The sequence below is a fragment of the Vidua macroura genome, chromosome 10, assembly GCF_024509145.1.
Source record: "Vidua macroura isolate BioBank_ID:100142 chromosome 10, ASM2450914v1, whole genome shotgun sequence".
Lineage (NCBI taxonomy): Eukaryota > Metazoa > Chordata > Aves > Passeriformes > Viduidae > Vidua > Vidua macroura.
The window spans coordinates 5,048,801-5,068,789 of NC_071580.1; the positions used below are offsets into that span (position 1 = coordinate 5,048,801).

General features: G+C 42.4%; 1 protein-coding gene across 1 annotated transcript; it reads right to left on the minus strand.

The window, feature by feature from the left end:
- Positions 1 to 358: 358 nt before the first annotated feature.
- Positions 359 to 19,083, minus strand: SPATA16 (spermatogenesis associated 16). The gene is made up of 3 exons (XM_053986442.1): positions 18,953 to 19,083; positions 3,791 to 3,938; positions 359 to 483 (listed from the first exon to the last, which is right to left on the minus strand). Exons 1-3 carry the CDS (start codon positions 19,028 to 19,030, stop codon positions 368 to 370), a joined length of 342 nt encoding a protein of 113 aa, XP_053842417.1. The 5' UTR covers positions 19,031 to 19,083; the 3' UTR covers positions 359 to 367.
- Positions 19,084 to 19,989: the final 906 nt, after the last annotated feature.

The window sequence follows — 19,989 nt, forward strand, 5'->3', positions numbered from 1 at the left end:
AAATGCTTCAAGGAGCAATTATTAACTCTTGATGGAGATCCTGGTGGAATGTGTAATATACTATAGGTATTAAATACAGTGGGTAATTTTGGTGGTTATGTGGACAAGGGATATGATACATTAGGCCATAAAGATTTGAGAAAATTGCATGTTAAATGATTTAAAATAAACTGGGTACTGTTAAATAATTAGGACTACTTTTAAAAAGTATCTAAACCCCATTTGATCTCAGCTCCTGGTGCAGTTCACAGGGTGTTTCTGGACATGGGAGGAGCATGTGCATCATGAAGTACTCACCTAAAAGCACAACATCATTCCCACACTGAGGATTCTGCCACCACACATCACACACCAAAAAGAGGTTTTTCTACTCACATTTATTCTGGTGCTTCTTATAAAATCCATGGCAATATTTCTCACCAGTTCTGTCCCCAGATTGTTTTGTTTCTTCTTCCATGGTAGGACTGAAAGGTGCCTTCTGATCTAGGAAATGAAATAAAAGTACCGTAGACTGTGTTTATCATGTTGACTTTCTTTAGAGGATCTGTCAGGGTGAGGATAAACTGGAGGAGTGAGGAGGATGGGGAGACTTCTCTGGCCAAAGAGAAAAGGGCCCTGAGAAACTCCCCAACCCTCCTCATCCAGCAAGGATTGTGCAGATGACCCTTGAGCTATCCCAGCCTGTAAGCAAGTTGGTGCACCTGAAAAGTGCACCTGACCTTTCCAAGTTTTTTCCTAATGTATTTGTTCCTGAAACCCAGAGTCAGTGAGCACTGCTGGGCAGGCAGGCAGAGATTCAACCATGTCTGGCCATGTGTAAATTCCATGAGGATCTGGAATAGCAAAATGAAGATAATTTCCAGTGTCACATCTCAGCTGTGAGAGAAGGTACTTCTTGGTTTTGGGGGAAAAAAAAAGGGACTGAAATGGGTTCCAGAAATCTTGCCAGAACTAAAGAGACCAAACCAACCCACCCAGCTCTAACAGAGTTTCGAAAATCCAGTCTTTGCAACCTTTTGCATCAACAGCTTAAGTTTTGCTGATGCCTGAGATAAAACATGTTCTTCCCATCTATGCACTTTTCAGTGCTGATCATCCAAAGCATTAAGAATTCCACCCTTCAGAACACATCACCCGGATCTTTTAGCTGCAAAAGTAACCGTTTTGTTGTTCCCTGAATTCGTGAGGTTTAATTTCCTACAGGTTTGTGCTTTTGCCATCAGCAGCACCACCACGGTGCCAGGTTCCCTGCATGTCCTGTCTGATCTGCCCAGCTGGCACGTGTCAGCTGTGTCCAGAGCGTGTGAGTGCTGCTGTCACCCCGCTGAGTGTCACTGCATGGCTCTGCCCCGACCTCGGCAAGGACAGATGCTCAGAGCACTTGCACAAAGCACCTTTGTGTAGGGAGCTGGACCAGCTCTACCCTCCCTTCCCTTCCCCTGCAGAAAATAAACCTAGATTGAATGTCAGTGTCACTTCTCACAAAGGAGTGCTCTGTTTGCAGGGAGCTCTGCTTTTAAGATGCCAGGCTGTGTGGTCACAGTGACAAATGGAGAACCCCACTCAGCGCTCTCCAGACTTACCCTGACATAAATCAAAGCAAGTGGACCTGATATTTCCCTTGCAGCATATTCTGCTGCTGATGGATTCCCAATTTCGTGACAAACTGCATTGTACACTTGGATTTCGATGTGTATCTGCTCCTTTTCCTTGGCAATAGGAAAACTTTGAAACCAATTCAGACCTTACACTCCAGCAGAACTTGGACTAAAATTGGACAGATATTTGTTGCAGAATAGGAAGGGTATTTAAAATAACATGTTCGTGAGATGCCTGGTATTTCACACCCACTGATAGAATAGGATTTAACTTCTATTTTTAATTTCACCTATGAGAGATTCAGACCTGCAGGTTGAATGCTTAGTGGTACTACACTGACGAAGAACTAAACTTGTGGCTTGTGATGTTTTTTTGAAGATTTTAGATTTTTATTAGATCTGAAGAGATAAGTTGAGTAAACACTTCAGACTTGGCTGACTTCACCTAAAACTGTTCTGAGTTACCTCAGCATCAAGTGAAGGAAAAGGAGCCGTATCTGCTCTGCCTGAGAGGATTCTCAGGACAGTCCTGATATATATATGTTTTTTTTCTTTGCCTTTGGTACCATTTAAATCTCAGAAATTTCAGTGATGCCAAAACCTGCACTCCGAAAAAAAATAAAATTGAAGAAATTCTTTTAACTGATAGATTTTTATTAAAAAGTATTTGAAAGCAGAACTGGCTCTAGTCTGTCTGCTTTAGAATTGACTAAACCTCTATAGGACTGGGATCTTTTAGCCCCAATTTTTTTTACTTTCTTCCTTTTTGTTATTGGAAAAGGACTAGTGAGAAAGCGACTGGTGACACTGTCAGAATCATTCAGTGATTTATGAACACAAACTGAGTTTCAGCACAATGCTTGCACACTTCTGCTGCTTATGTGCTCCTGAAAGTCTCACCCTTGCTGTAAATTGAGGGAGTTTTATTTTATGCTCCTTTTAATGCCAGTACTTTTGTCCCAGGAAATTCTCCACAGTCCCATCAGCAAGTAAATGGAAGACAGAGATTTTACAACTTTCATGACAGATAAGTCCTCATTTTCTCTCTTTGAACAAGCCCAAAGCTCCTGCCAGAAATCCAATACATGGGTGGCCTGCAACTTGCAAAACTAATCTAGATCTGTACTGGTTTTCTAAAGCTAAACAAGAATGACCAAAACAAGTTTGCTTGTGTTACCTACTTGCAGAGTTTTATGGTGAACACCAGGTTTCCTAATTCCTATTTGTCTTTTAGAAGGAGATTTTATTTTCTTCTGTTCTGCAAAGATGCAGCCTGTCTCCTTTTGGAAGCTGGGCAGGGTTAGGGCCACCTGACCTGGGGTTTGCAGGAAGTGGGCAACCCCCCAGCCTTTTGGATGATTGTGTTGGAGGTGGCAGTGAGAGGTCAGCTACACTCAGTTTGTCTGGCAAAAGTAGAGGCTTTCCACAATCTGACACGGAAAATGTACTTTTCCCTTCATGTTTCTCAATCACCAGCTGAGAGCCAAGCATTATCAGGAGCAGCTATGTTCCAGGTCAGCAGGTTAATGACAAGAAGAGATGTCTTTTATCCCCCTGCCAAAATGTCATGCCCACTCCTCTTGAAACAAGGCCACGGTCACCAGAATTTGGGCATCTGTTTACCCCAGGAGAGGCTATTGGAATTCACTGTGCCAGGAGGTGACAACAGACTCTGATAAAGCCCTTGCTCACTCTAGATCCTGCTTGTCTTCAAAGGCTAAAGGAAACCTGGCTCTCTGTTCCCATCCCTGCAGCTGAGGTGCTCTCAAAGGTGGTGTTCAGTCCAGCAGTGCTCACAGAAGGGAAGGGTGAAGGCCCTGCTGCAGGGATGACCATCAGTGGTCACAGAAATCCATGGAGCTGGGAATGAGCTTGGGTCTCCCTGTCACCACAGCACACTGCAAACCTACCTTTGAACAAAAGAATGGTTGCAATAATGAAATTCAATAACACAAATGTGGCACTTCATGGGTAAAAATCATATTTATGGGGACTTGTAGTGTGAAGTCTGTACTTTGACTCAGAATTCATTTGATTACCTAAATCGTGGACAATCACAGAGCAAATCTCAGATGACAGCTTTCCCCCCAGAAGTGTAGAAATGTCTGAAGCTCAAACTTCAGTTCAAACTTGTTCTTTTAAGACACAATCACACACAAAGAGTACATATTGCTCAAGACATCAGCTGTTACCTGTGAATTTGTGCTGCATGTAATCAGGGTGCTCTTTAGCAAAGTTTTTATTTGCCTCCTTTATTTTGTCAGCCTTGTCTCCTTTCAAAAATGATGTGTACATAAGCGAAAAAGATACTTCTTTCTTGAAGGCTTCTTGAGCTGAAGCCTAAAAAAGGCAAAGAAATGATACATTTCTTGTTGGGTAATGGCTAGTTAAAAAAACACCAAAAAAAAAAAAAAAACACCCTACATTCTCTGATGATATTTTCCCTTTAATAATTGCACAGTCATGCAAAGATAACATATTTTAGTCCTGAATATTAATTAGAGAGGAATTTAAATTAGTTCCAGAAAACACTGCCTATCTATACTCAGAAAATCAATTTAATGGGGAAAGAACATTTGTAAACAGTTTTCAGTGCAGCAAGCCTCTGTCTTCAATGAGGAGAAAAGTATTAGCTAAATTATCTCCTAGATGAAAAGAAAGAATGATTCTGTGCTCTTTGAAGGTCACAGCTTTCATCTGAGGGTTTTATTCAGTCCTTGGGAGCTGGTTAAAAAACACTAAGCATTCATATTACCCCTTGGGTTGGCATGAATCAGACACTGTGCCTATACGGAATATTAGCCTTAAAATATTGCATTTAAGCACCGTTTGCATTAAGAGTAAAATTCACTCCTGTGCAGAGGGCAACACAAAGCTTATGAACCTTTTCATCCCTCAGAAATGACTCAAATGATGCATTGTGCTGGTCTGGTGCAGAGAGGTGGATTTCACACTCGGTGGACCCCAATGGTGCTGGAGCTGCCAGGAGGAGCTGCCAGCCTGGGAACAGCCTTGCTGGGCATTTTTATCCACCAGAGCAAGGGAGGCTGAGCTGCAGCTCTTCGTGGGCTGGGATTACCACGTTCAGCTCTGCCTTGGCTGCATCTCCTGCTGTCCTAGGTTGGAAAAGGGGGTGTGTATTCTATTCCTGTCTGTTAGAGGTGGGGCAGTTATCTTCTGTTCATTGGGCAGTTTTCTTTATCTCTTCCACAGCCAATCCTCCCTCCAGGAGATCTCTTCTGTTCATGGCCACTGAGTGTCCCTGCATGGCTGAGAAAATTCCATCATCCCATGGGGAGATGCTGTGCCCAGGGGAGGAGCCAAGCATTCCTACCTGGATACAATCTGACTCCTGGAACACCACAGCAGCCTTTGCCCACTGCATTCCCAGAGGAGCAGCTTTCTGCCCCACTGCATTCCCAGAGGGAGCCCAGGCCCATCTCCAGCAGCCCTGGAGCTCCAGAGGAAAACTCCAGCCTTGTCCAGGATCCTGCTCCAGCAGAAGCACAGCTGGCACTGCAGGAGGGCTGAGCCACCATGGAATGGGACTGCTGCCACCACCCTGACCCACAGGCTGCCAGGGCCTGCTCTGACTCTGCCAGTGGTTTGTTTTCTCGTCTGTACTATTGCATTTGTATTTTTAATTTTCCAGTAAAGAACTGTTATTCCTACTCCCATATCTCAGTACTAACACAGAGTTAACAGGGATGGTCAGAAAGGCATGAGGGGAAATGATATCTGCATTTCAACGGGGGGTATGAATCTCCCAGGTCCCCTGAGGTGGTTCACAGAGGGTGTCACTGTGGGACCAGCTCCGTGTGTTATTGACAAGCCCTCATTTTTGTTCACCAGTCTATCCCTGACCTGGGTAAAATTATCCAAGGCACAGTGTGGCTCCGTGAGTCATTCCTTCAGCTGATGACTGCTCCCACCACCCCAGGATGGGAGGCTGAGAGTGCCAATTAGTTAAGTATCCATGTCCTTCTCTCTAATGGCTTTCGATAACAGGACTTCTGATAACGTTTTATGCCAGTTTATTTCCATGCTGTTGATTGATATGGGGCATGCAGAAGTACTGTTACAGTTGTTTTGAGTAGATTTTAGGATAGGCTGCCACACGTGCACCCTGAGTGCTCTTACACTGATTACTCTGCCTGGATCTCGAGGGTATCACTGGGGATTTGTTTATATTTTGGATTTCTATATTTAGCCAGCACATTATCCTGCATGTATTGGAATGGAAGCAGTCTGGAGTGGCCAGTTTAGCCCTGGAGAATTAACAAGCCTCGAATGTGTGTAATAGTATCATGGCCACCCGGGGCAATAATAACATTCCACCCAGGTGAGGAGAAGATCCAGCTTTCCGTGGGCAGAACCGTGTTATCCATGGTTAATGGCACAGATCTGGAGGTATCAGACCAGAAAATAACAAGTGTGTCCTCTTGCCAAGAGCTTGGGGGACGCACGAGGGCATCTGTGCCCATTCCTTCCTGTGGTGAGCTTACCAGTCTGCACTGATTTACAGAAAAGTGATTTTATGTTTTCTTATTTCTGTGGGCTTTAAATATCTTGTTGTTCAGGGCATTTAGAGGATCATGTAGCAAACAATACTACCAATCTAACTTTCTAAGATACATTAAAAAAAAAAACTTTTCCAAGTTTTTCTGAATTTCAGGTGTATATATAGATGTGGAATTAGGTCAGCCTAATTTTGTGTGAGATGTTGGGTATTCTGCTTATTCTCTGTAGGTTGGCAACCCTTTCCTAATCCGGATTGATGTGAGCATGTGAGTGTGGGTTTGGGTGTATCCACACATTTCAGGTTTAAAATAGGTGGAGTGAGGGAGCGAGATGAAAAAGCAAGTGGCTGGGCCAGGCAAGCTCTGCAGTCTGCAAAGTTCACTTTTGGGTTTATCATCCTCAAGAACATTTCAAAGTCACACTTTGGGATCTCTGCATTGCCTGGTACCTGTGGCTACTCTGCACAGCAAATAGTGAGTAACTCTGAGGTGAAATATGGTGAATAATGAATAATGGTGAAATGTCAGCCAATGAGGAAAAGAACAGATTAATCATTTCTGGTCAATACTGTTACTGAAGATATTATTACCCAAGAGCATTTCCCCCCAGGCTACTGACTCTGGACATAAATGCTATTTGTTTTATTATCTTCTTGGATTTTTATGGAGTAAAGTCTTTAAAGATATAAAACTTCAGCCCATAAAAACTTTGGAGGAGAAAACTTTATATGAGGAAATCCCAGAGGATTTTTCTGCTCATGCCTTTATGTACTGAAATCTGTCACTGTGGATGAATATCTGGCAGCATGTCCAGGAAGCAGAGATGCCTCCAGAACATTTGTTGTGCTCTGCACATGTCACTCAAGATACAGACACATCGAGGAGAGGATTGGAAGGGCTCAATGGACTTCCAGGAATTCCTTGCAGAGAGAGTTGGGCAGCTGGTTTTTCCCTGTTTGCAAGTGTTTTGATGTCCTTGCATCAGAACAGGCCTTTCTACAATGTCCTGTCAGGTGCAAGAAGGAGGATGTTGCTTTTCTGGCCTCAGAGTGGAAGGAGTGTGAGGCTCTCGTGAGTGTGGGGGCAGCTGCTAAGCTGACAAAATGATAAAGAAAGATAATTTTTTTTTTTTGCATCTCTTGCAACTGAGCTCTGCAGCGAGTCTCACATGGAGCTACACTCCAGCCCTTAATTCCAGAAGAGTTAGAAAACATGAAGTCCTTGAGGTGATCTTAAAATATAAGGAAGAGCTCCTCTAGCAAGGTACAATAATGAATGTAAGGGTTATGACTGACACGAGGTCACTGAATGTGGTTTACTTCAGCAGTGGACAGAATCTATTTCTCCAGCAAAGATGCAAAAACTTGCTTTAAAAGAGTCTGCAGAGTAACCTGGTGATATGGAAGATTTCTTTTTGTAGTTATGGGACTGACTCATGCTCTGCTGTGTCAGGAGGTTTATATCCTTGTTTTGGAAGTGTGGGGAATCAGAGAAATTCTGCAGAGAAACCATATGGAGACAAAGTGTCTCAAGGGGTATTTATATTGTCAGCACTTCTATTAAAATACCAATTAATTCCTTCACGAAGCACAAGCTTGAGGGATGCCTCAGTTACAGGTTTGAGGCATGTACGTTGCTTGTGAAAAATAAAAAGCCAAAAGACATTCTTAAACAACAAACTTTGTTTTGATTGAGGTTTTAAATCTGTACTTGACCCAGAACTGTCTCATGATCGTCTCTGAGTCTCTTGGCATGCAATATCCAAGGTTTTTGTCCCTGTGAAGATTGTGAGGTCCTGGCACAGTTGCCCAGAGAATCTGTGGCTGCTCCATCCCTGGGAGTGTCCAAGGCCAGGTTGAACAGGGCTTGGAGCAGCCTGGGACAGTGGAAGGTGTCCCTGCCCATGGCAGGGGTGGAACAAGATTGGATTCAAGGTCCTTTCCAACCCAAACCAGTCTATAATTCTGTGATTCAACACTGCCTAAAATTCTGTTAAGAACTCATAAAATGAATAGGGAGAGGCACAAGAAAGGAACCTTCACTATGCCAGCTTCTGATGGCAAATGATGTAACTGCTTCAATATTTTTATGAAGCTCTTGCCATTTTGCATTAGAGCAGACATAGAAGAAAAATGGCACTGTAGTGAAAAAGTCTTCGTAACAGTGAGAGTAGCTTTCCCTGCCACAGTTCCTAACCTTAATCCTCTTTAACTACAGAAAGGTTTAATTTGGAAAATCCAATTATCTTGACATCTAGAATTAGCCAAAAATTTAGATATCTTTCTAGTGCCTTATCTTGCAGCTGCAGTGCACACTCAGTCCCTGTCTCATTTACAGTACAGCAGGAACTGATGCTTTTATTGATGATTTTTATTAATGCAATGGTATCAGACAGGGTAAAGCCATTAGCCTCTTCTATGAACTGCTTCCACTCCTAGGCTGGTAGTTAGAATTATGGGTGCACTGCAGTGCAACCTATGTGCTTTTCTCTATATCTTTCCAACCATAAAAAAGTCTCTGGCAGTCCTGCCACTAAGTCTGCGGCTGTTGTGATACGAGTATCTTCTCACCAGCATGATCCTCTTACATAATTTTTATTTTATATTTTTTTCTGTGGGGAAAAAATAAGCAGACAGAATGCCAGAGCACATCCCTTTCTCAATATGTTTATGGTATGAATAAATCATGTATTATACAATAGATGAGAACTTTCTGCTTATCTGCCTTGTAATGCCTCCCCATTAATGTAGGTCACATCAAATATCAGCTTATTTGGGGTCTTAAGTTATTAAGGTATTTAAGTCTCTGCGAGTTGGTTTGGATGCAGCGTGTTTTGAAAGGGGATTTGTGGAGCGACGTGGCGGCAGAGCCGTGTCTTCCCAAAGGCAGAGGTGCTGCAGATGGGTTACCTGAGGCTTCAAGGCCTGCTTGATGCTCTAATAAAGGATCTCCTTATGTTTGGGAAGAAAGGAAATCCATGCTTTATGTCCTTTCAAGGAGATCACGAGTCATAAAGAAAAATCCTGGAATGCACAGCATATGGAAAGGCTGGAGGCTGCTCTGGAAACTCCTTGCCTGTGGTGTCTGTGAACAGGCCAGTTATCCTCTACATGAAGCCAGTGTCCAAAAGCAGAGTTTTTTACCAGTTTTGTTAACAATGTCCCCTTAAAAAATATATTTTTGTAGTGAGGAATACCCCAATTCCACTGAGGCAATTCCCTGTGGCTGCTCTGGGCTCCCCTCCAGTGCTGGGAGAAGCCTTTTGCCATCCCAAGTCCTCAGCAGGTGCTGGGACAGCTCTGCAGGGCTCCTGCTAGGGCAGGAATAGGTCACAGCTTAAACAGCATGTTGTTTTTGTGAAAAAAAAAAAAAAAAATATATATATATATATATATATATAAACTGTGCTGAGCTGAACAGCTTTGGCTGCCTGGGCTCAGATATCTGAACTCAGGCAGGCAGAGCCAAAGGCTGGGCATCACTGAGTGATTTAGGGAGATGCAGTCAGAATCCCCTGGCCAACATCTGGATGCTGCATCCATCAGGAGGTTCAGACAAGTGCTTGAGAGAGAGGGAGTGAGCCTGGCACAGGAATACTCCTGGGAGAAAGATGGGATATTTGCTATAAGGGATTTTCAGGGCTTTTAGCCTGAGGAGGAGAAAAAAAAAGAGAGAAAAGAAGAAAAGGAAGCTGGAATACAGAAACTAACTGAAGGAGATGTCAGTGCTTCCCAGCACGGAGCTCAATGTCTTTTGGGAACTTAAATGTGAAGAGATGAATCAGACAGCCTGAGATGGTGACTGATGTGGTTAGCCTGTCAAATGGACAGCACTGCTCAGAGGGTCAGTGGAAAATCATGCCTGAGTCATTGCAATAGCAAACTACTTCATGTGCCTGAATGGCTGTTAATTTACTAGAAGCCGAGTTGACTGTATATAGAGATGTTTCTGAAAAGTGACTCTGTCTATTTTTGCATGGTGTGCTCTGTAGCTCTTCAAGAGCAGGTGTGCAGGCAGAGCCACATCACCAGTAATGATCCCAGAAGCAGCACACATTCCTGCCTGCAGCTTCATTTCCCGAAGAAAGGAGCAGGTATACAAAGAAAGGGAAGAGGATAATGGATGTGCAACTTCTTAAGGACCTTTGCAATTCAAGGGGACAATGAAGGCCTGAGAACAGCACAAAATGGGTGGGGGTTTGCACTGTTTTTTCAGCTTTCCTTTGTAAATCTTAAAGCTCTACTTTGCAACCAGTAAAATCCAGAATTAATGGAAAATTCTGCTTTTGAAAATGTACATTACTTTTGAGCTGTCCTGTGGGTTTTTTAAATGGTCTAGAGTTTTGCTGACCAGGTTGTTCCCATTGAGCACCCTTAAGACATGATTTATAGGTTCCTGTTAACAGTTACAACGCTGATTGGGTTGATAATTTGTTTAATATTGGGATTTCAACAACTAGAAACTACAGCAAGGTATGTGTTGCCTATTTCATTCAGCTAGTGTTAAATAAATCCATCTCTCCTCAAATCAGAGACAATTAATCCATCTGCTTTAATAGTTGTGACATTTAAACTAATACCTCTCTTAGCATTATGATTCCAGCACTATTTATTCTATCATGAATGATTTAGTACCAGAAAAATACAAGTAGGGAGAAAATATGTGGAAGTAGATATTATTAAAGAAGGAAGGATGCAAGAAAACTGTTAAATTCCTTGGCTTCGTACACGTAGAATTGTTTCTGAAATGGAAATATCAGCAGTAACAACAGCAACAAAAAGCTCCCAAATCAGTATCAATATGATAGAAGCTCTGTTATGTTATTTTATTTGCCTTCTCAATCCAGTTTTCAATTACTCCATATTTTTACTACCGTACCTGAGAGCAGAATGATGCTGATTTTCTGCAGCTGAGAGTTATGTCTTACAAAGGCAGACAGGTCTGAATCCCTGAAATGGCACACATAGGAAGGGGCCCATTCTGTCCTGACAAAATGTTATTAATTTTAATTTTAACAAGTTGCTTCAGTCATGATGCAATGGAACATAGGAAATCCACAAACTGGTCAGAAGCTGCACTGAGATCGTCTGGACAACAGTGAGATGTCTTAAGAACAAACTGATCTTCCTGCTTAAGGGACAAAATCTTTTTGTTCTAATGACCAGGATAAGGAATATAATTATGTCCAAATTTTCCAGCAGGAAATTAAAAGCTCAGTGCTTCAAGACAAGAGCTGGCCTTCAATGTGACCATGGATACAGAAGAGGGAGGATTGCCTGTTGGTGTTTATGAGGAGCTGTCTCTTTTCTGGCATGAGAAGATTTCAAATGAATTCTTAAAGCAGCAACAAGCTCCACAGACCTCTGGGACAACACAGACTCAGGCACACCAGAAACCAACTTCTGCCAGTGCACCCAAGAGCCATTGACCTTACAGAGTTTTTCCCCCTGATTTGATTAAAGAAGGGACTTTCCTGCAGTGAAGTGTGGCACAGCATGAGCTGCTAAAATAGCTTCAAGAATTAATGAGAAATACATTCTTTCAGTGATATGATGGCCAGGCTGCCCAGAGAGGCTTCCTGTCAGCTTCTATCAGTCATTCCATTAGGAGGATTGCAAAACATCCCTGCTGCTGCCAGCTTGGAAACCTCCTGCTCCATAGCAGGGCACGGGTCAAGTGTGAGCACACAGCACTGCTGACAGGCCTGGGCACCAGCTGGGGCTGCACAGGAGGCTTTGGCTACCAAGAGCTTTTCCCTCTTGACTTCCTTGCCTTGGATTTTCACCCTTGAAGGTGTGAGATGAGGCTGAGCTCTACAGGAGCTGACAGTGCTGGAGGTGCTCAGCTGCCTTGCAGGGCTGGGATTTGTTTGCTCTTTGGGTGACGTGTGTGCTGCCCCGTGCCTGCAGCAGCCCAGGCTTTTGGGGTGGAAGCACCTGGTGCTCACAGCAGTGACCAGAGTGCAAAGCAAAGGTCTGAGGGTACCCAGACCTCCACGTGCTGCTGGAAGCTTTCTCTGTGGCACTGAGTTTAGCTGACAGAAATATTCTCAGAAACACAAAGTTGCATTTTCGTTGTGCTAAGAGCATCTCTGTGGTGGCTGCAGTCTTGCCCAGAACACTGGGGCTGAACAGGAATTAAAGCTAAAAGCCCAGTTTATTCCAATGCAAATTAAAGGCCTCCATTTGAGCTGCAGCAAATACTTGTTGGCTACATCCTGGAATAAAGTTTTTTTAGTACAGATGGCTATGGAAGCGTGCAGATATGAACATACAAGCTTTGAAATGCTTTCCTGGGGTTCTGTTACTTTCTGCAACATATGCCTGGCTGGTGCAATGGCATTTAGTGTAAGACTTTGGCTAGGTGGGATTGACTTTGGATCTAAGTGCACAGTGGATGCAAGAGCTCAGCTTTTAGCATAAAATAGGCCACATGGTTTTCACAATGGAATAATGAAAATAATTAGATTTGTTATGTGGAAATGAGTCAAGACTGGGATATTTATAAATGAGTTAATAATTTACACTAAAATGGGAGTGCCAGATGTTGGCCAGGCTGTGACATTCAAGGTTTCCACCCTGTTTGACAGCACTGGGCTTTTTTGACATGGTCAGAATGTATGGGTGTGGTATATTTTCATTCACAGAATGAGACATCCAGCTTACATTGCACAGTTTTTAGCCAGTGGAATTGTTTGCCAAGGTGTGAGTAAAACTGGACAGTTTGGAGAGGGATTGTTTCTGTGGGATGAAATATCACAAGCCTACTGTTTATTTTATTATTACTAGCTGAGAAATTGCATTGCAGACAAGAAATGCTGGGGAGCTTACATGAATATAGTAATAAGTAAGTTTAAACTTTGTCTTGCTGCTACCACTCTGAAGATATTTACTATAATATATTTAATTTTTCCATTATTATTTATTGTGGTGAACTCTATTTAATTAATCTATTTTTAATCTAACAGCCAATACACAAATCATCCAGTGCATATCTCTAGTGAGTTATGAAAAGAAACCCATTCATCTGATGGTATGTCAACTTGGAATGTATATTTTTCAATCCACAGAATAAAATATTTGAACAGAGAAAAAGGCCCAGCTTACTGAATAATATTATCCATTGCAAATTACTTTTCCACCACTCATTGGTATTATACCTTTATCTCAGAGTAGAATGGAAGTTGGGTATTAATATTCAAACCCAACAGAGGGCATTAGGTATTATGTATCACTGTACAGAAGATCCAGAAATAGATTATTTACTTTAAAGGGGACAGTCAAAGAAAGCTAATAAAAAAGCTAATCAGAAAGAATATTTAAAGTTGCCTTGATCATGATCCATGGGTATATACAGGGAGAAGGTAAGATGTGCTAAAGGATCCCTAAGCTTTCAGAAATTAATGCATAATATAAATTGATGGAAGTTTGGATTGAATGAGTAAGGTCCCAGTTTGTAAACTGGGGCAAAACAGGGGAAAAAAACTGTAACAAATGATCTATTAGATGGTCAATGGTAAATATTCTGTTCCTAAACTGTTTAAATGGGCATTGGGTAACTTTCTCAAAACCAGTCTCTGCCTTCCTTTTGTGGCATGAGTGCAGGAAGGCAGGGGTGCAATTCTGTGCTGTTTTTATGCAGAAAGTCAGGTAATTCATTAGTATGAGTCCATGTGACCTTAAAAATTTAGCAGAACAAACTTTGCAATGTGCTTAAGAGGAGCTATACAGTCACATGAAACAGGTTAGTGCCAAAGAAGAAGAAATATATAAAAGTTGATAATGAAGGGAGCAATTTGAATGTTTTAAGAATGGTTTAAAGAAAGAGGACTCCTGGCAGTTGATGTCAGGGATAGGAGAAGTTCAAAGGAAAGGATAAGCCCCGTATCAGGAGAAGAAAACCAGAGGAGATACAAGATAAAGACTGCTCTGAGCACGAGGAATAGATCAGGAGAGAAAACACAATGATTTAGAAGTAGGATAAATATTAAAGAGCTTTGCAGATGAGTATTAAGGGCTTGAATTTTTTGCAGTAAAGATATCAACTGGAGGATTCAAATGGCCTCTACAATATTTTGAAGCCATGACAGAAGCAGAAGACTTTTCCAGCAGTTAAAAGAATCATGATACAAAGAAACAAAAGTAGTCAATGCCATGCCAGAAGGCTTTATACCTGACCTACTGATCAAAGCAAAGAGGGATGTATTTAATCTACAAATCTTTCTTCACAGAAGGAGAAAACAAACCATCCTGTCCCCCATCTATTCCCTTTTCCTTGGAAAATGTTGCTCATGCTTGTGAGCCAGTGCTGGGGCAGAGGAGTAGTTAGCACGAAGCTTGTGCATCAATAGCTGTTGCTTTGGTTACAAAGGCACATGAGCATGTATAGTTGTGACAAGTTATTTTCAGCTTTTACACCATGAAATAGAGAGAATATTAATAAAAAAAAAAAAAGATTATGCTACCTCTGCTCAGTCTGTGTGTGGTGGAAAGTCCCAGTGCAGTGTCACATGCTGCATCATCCTGATAATTGTTGCTGTGTGCTCCGATGACATTGAAGCCAGCCCTGGTGCTGAGTGCACAGAACTCAGTGCACTGGGAGGGGAAAGGTTGCTGGGGTGCTGGGGATGTATCTTCAGGAGCTGTTTCTTGAGTGGGAGCAGCACTGGGCACCCAGCTGCCTCTCCTGCGTGTGTCAGCATCTCGGTGCCGCTGAATCCCGCGCGTAGCCCACGCTCAGGCACAGGCACAAAAGGCACAAAATCTCAGAGCAATCTCTTGTCTCCTGGTGAAAACCGAGTGCAGCAGGGGATCAAACAAATGGTTTGATCTCTGCTGATGTTTCAAAGCTTCTGCAGTCAAAGATGACAGCGACCTGGGAGAAAGGCAAGGAGTGGGAGTGGGGCACAAACACCAAGGTGGTGCCTCTTGGTACCACAGGGGTCCGGCCAGGCCCACACAGGAGCTTTCTGTCAGGGAAATGAGCTGTGAGCTCTGGAGTAAGGTATTGATGAGCCAGAGTCCTACCACTGCCAACATCCTTTGGCCCTTGCTATTTAGCAGGTGAGGGTAATGGCTGGAAGCAGTTCAGTTCCCCCTTCACTTCTGGTTCATTCCCACCTTAGCCCAACCACAGCTTCTCGTTTAGACTCTGCATGGAGGCACTGGGATGAATCTTGTCCTTCACACCACTTTTCCAGCCCTGTGGCATAGCAGGATGGCCTGAACCCCTGGGGGAGAGGACAGCTATGACAGCTTCTGCTTTAAAGGGTTTTTCTTTGAGGCTTCATATCCATGACATCAAGAAGGGAAGTCAATGGATACCAGTGTAAAGAGGCAAAAAAAGACATTCCATTTGAAGGAATGACCCCTTCATAAAATGTGTTTGTGAACTCAAGATTTTAAATGAGTCTGACCCAGTGGGGAAAAAAAAATCAAACTGTTCTATACAGAAGAAATTCTCTGCTGGAAAGTACATACAAAAGTTCACAGGCACTGCAAACACTAGCCCAGTGGGTAATTCTCTGAATGAGATGCACTTTGCACTCACAGCAATACTGAAATTCAGCAGCTCCTGGGACTCAGATTTATTCCATTTTTACCAATAAGAATGCAACTAATAATAGTTGAAAAAAAGGAAGAATTTGCCATGTGAGGGAATATTTAAAAAATCACATTCTGATCTTTATTACTCTGGCTTATGTCAGACATATTTTGCACCACTTCACATGAAGCACAGATGTAACAGGCGTTCTCACAGAATAAGCTAAAATAAATGGGAACAGAATCAAACCCTGAAATTTTGTTGCATGGGACATATGCTGTTCCTAGAATCCTTAACTTCTTTGTATGGAAAAAGAGAGCCTGAGGACCAGATCCATTTTGGGAGGCAGGAGGGTTTTCCGCCACCTGAGGCCCAAATGTTGCACTCCCTCTGGGGATGAAGGCTGGGTCTTCACTGGCAGTGGCAAACTCCTGTAGAAATGAGCCTCTCCAAATAAAGAATATTACCACAAAATTTGCTCCTCAGGAGGGAGTAGAAACTCAAGTAGAAGGAAGTACCCTTCAACTTGAATTTTGCTGATGGGGCTGAACAGCCATCTTAAATAAGTATCACTCAAGACATGACTCCCATTAAAGTCAATGGTCTACTCCTCACATCAGTAATCTTGGTAGAGTGGGGTCTTGCCTACTCATCCTTCACAGAGCCCTGCAGGTTCCTCTGAGACCATTTGTTACAGCCATTTTTTTTGCTCCCCTTCCAGTTGAGGAGTTTGGAAAGGTGTCAGAGGATTAGTACCATGCAAATTGCAAGAGGAAAGCGTCACTAAGGTAGGAAGACTTCACAAAAAATAGCTTAGGGGGCTATACAGTATCTGGAATTAAATTTTATGACACTCCATAAAATTGAAGTATGAGTCAAGGGTTAACAACCTTGAATTTTGCCCTTAAAATTAGTCCAAGAAAATCTACTTCGTTATAAATACGGTGGTACTGTATCGTGTCCTGTTGATTGATATGCCCAAGAGCTACCTTTGTCGGCAGTCTTTTAAGCAGCAATCCTTCATTTTGATCTTAATAGTGAGATAAGCACCTCCTTCCTCGTTGGGCTATCAATTTTTAGCTGCCAATACAGATGGATGGGGTCGCTTGTTGCACACACGGTGCCTCCTGTCATGATGAATGTATAGTCAGCAATCATGGCCCTCCTCGTGACAAAAGCAGAATAAATGAGTGTACAGGGAGGGAAGGATGCATATAGCAATATTTAATACAGGTGATATTAGAAGAGTGCAACATGAGTTTTTTTTACCAAAAGATTGCACATAACTCTCGGTCTTTGTCCAGCCTTAAGACAAAGATTGGTAATTTTTTTTAACTATCTGCCAAAAAGCGACATTTTATTTTAATAACTTTTCAGTATTTTACCCTAAGCAAATATTTAATGGATACTATACAATATTTTAGCCTGGCTTTTCTTGTTTTCCTTTAAAGTATTTGGGGATTAAATATCTTATATTTAAATACATTCCTTCTAGGACAGCATCAACACGTACAATACTCTGTATCTTGGCAGCATTGGAATATCACTTGTCTATGGCAAACTCAGACATAGTTCACCTTTGATTAAACTATAGCTTAAAACCCACCCCAAACTAAAAGTAATAACCTAATTGAGTATGCTTTAGTACTTCCACTGTCTGTGACAATCATTGCATTGATCTTTCTAGGCTGAGAGATATTAAAAAAGTAGTGTGCAAAAGATATTAATGCAGAGTCTTAACAGACTTTAGAAAATCAGTTTGCTTTTATGGCTGCCTCTCTGTGCTGCTCTCTGTTTCCTCTTCTCCTTCCTTTCCTCTAGAGATTCCAAATCCAATTAAATGTGACTAGATGTAATTCCAAATTGTCGCTTTAGTCAATTAAACATATAATAATCTTGTGTACCTAATTACTAGCTCCAAAAGTTTATTTGTTGATGTAGTGCTATCAATGTGTACTTCTGCATGTTCCCCTTATCATTGCCTATATATTAATTGTGGTTTGACATTACTGTAAATTGAATTTGAAATTTCCCCCTAGTTAAAAGTCTCTCACAAACAGTAATCCCAATCCGGTTGTAATACCCTTTCAGAATGTACTTTCCAAGGCTGTATTATGTTCTTAATGAGATATAACCAAAAATACATGGATTTAACAATAAACATTTCAAAACAGGCCCAGTATCAGGGGGTAACATATTGTTACAAACGGGAACTAAATCTTCCCTTAGATGTTCTCATACAGCTCCCATTAATTTCACTGGGAGAAAAGCAATTCAGTAGAATCCATGGATTTTTGCATAAGGACTGGATTTAGCCATAAGCTTTATCCAATGCTCATTCAAATCATTGGCAAGAATCCTCCTGACTGTGCTAGAACAAAGAGCAGTTTCTAATTGAACATCGTCAGCCCAGCCGGCACAGGGTGAACAAAGGATAAAATCCTCATTGCCTTGAACATAATTGGCAAACTGCTCATGGGCTCCAAGTGGTTTAATCTCAGGAATGACATATGGACCCTGTGGATGAAGCAGAGGAGGTGAGCAAAGCACCCAGCTTTGCCTGCTTGAGCTGGTGATGGTTTTGAGGAAAGACCTTCAGTGTGTCCTGAGCTGCAAACAAGAATAACCCTGTAGCACAATATGAGGGAAGATTGAATGGATGTGTCCTCTTATTCCATGCCTTTGATCCACTGAAAAGCTCCCAGCTCCCATGGCAGTGGCAGTGGCTGGGCCACAGCTGTGTACATGAGAGCTGGTTGCTCCTGCAGCCACCTCCACAGAAATAAGAGACTTCCAATGCAAATATAAGCCAGTCTGAAGCACTGAAACCTCGTGGTTTTTTTGCAGTCAGAGGCCATTTGCAAGTGCTCATTTACAATCTGGGATCACATAATTATATTGCCCCCTTGACTGCTAGCATTCCAAAGGTTAAAACAGTCAGGTTCAGGTCCTTAACCCCGAGCCAAGGCTTGCCTCTCCCAGCCTGGCACTGCTTCCAGAGGTGCACAGAGCTCTGGACAAACCTGGCATCAATCCTTGGACAGGTTGTTTCATCTTTTGCTGTTTCTCAGCATCAGCTGTGAAATGCAGACAGTCATATTTGACTGATTTACTGATTTGGAGTGTGAGTCCCCCTGGCTCAATTTGCTAATTCTTCACAGCCTGCACAGCACAATGTCACTCTGATCATGGCAGAAGTCTCCAGGCATTGCTGCACTCCAGACAAATGCCTTTTCTCTTTATTCTTCCTTCTTAATTTGTCCTTATTTAAATAACCAGAAGCACACTCACATTTCTGGCGTTCGTGTTTAGTTTTTCAACATCTGCTGTTATCCCTGCAGGTTCCTCCTGTGCTGCCCTGCATGGCATCACGAGTGGTGAGGCACACACACAAAACCCCTCTGAGCCTCCTGGTGCCTCCATCCCAGTTTTGCTTCTCAGTTCCTTGGTCACAGGAAGCACACACAGGTCAGGACCAATGCTTGCTACTGTGACCTCAGGCCTTATAAAGGAAAATTCCACTACTTAGAAAATTCCACTTTCAAAAGAAACACAGGGGTTAAGGCTCTGTGTGTATGGCCTCTGCCCAACCCCAAATGCACCCACGTAAGAGACTTTTTGTTGAAGGTCTCCAAGGCTCAATGCACAGAACCAAAGTGAACTGTGAGATAGGGAACTATGAATTTCCAGAGGCAGGGACACAGGTGGAATTACGCTGCCTGAATATGATCACAGGGTTGGGAACTGAAAAATACTTAGGGACCTACCTAAACACTCAAAACCCAAAGGACCAATTGAGATGTTTAGGAAAGTTAAAAGCCTGTCTCGCACTGAAATACATGAAGGCTTAAAGCACTGAGCTCTGGTCCTGATTCCTGGTGAACACCTCTCCATATGGCCATGGAAATCCAGGCAGCAAAGATTTCTACTGAGAGATTGATGAGCCTATGAGACACTCTGAAATCAGATTTAAGTAAAGGATTTACTTAAGGAAATATAGTTTATGAAATTATTATTTAAGATCCTCAAACAGTGACCCAACTCATTAACATTTTGAAAAAAGAAATATCCCAATACATGGACTGATATTCCCAAACCAGAATGAGGGACCACTCCCTGCCCCACCACAAATCAATATCATATATTAATTGTGATGTGTAATGTTATGCAGTGGGATCAGCTGCTCTGTCATGTGGGGATTTTGGACAAGTAATGTTGATCAGCAACAGACCTCACTCTTTGTACTTTGAGACTGACAAAATGAGACTTCAGCTGAGCACAAGGAACATAAGGTACAAAAGAATGGGAAAATAGCTCCTATTTAGACC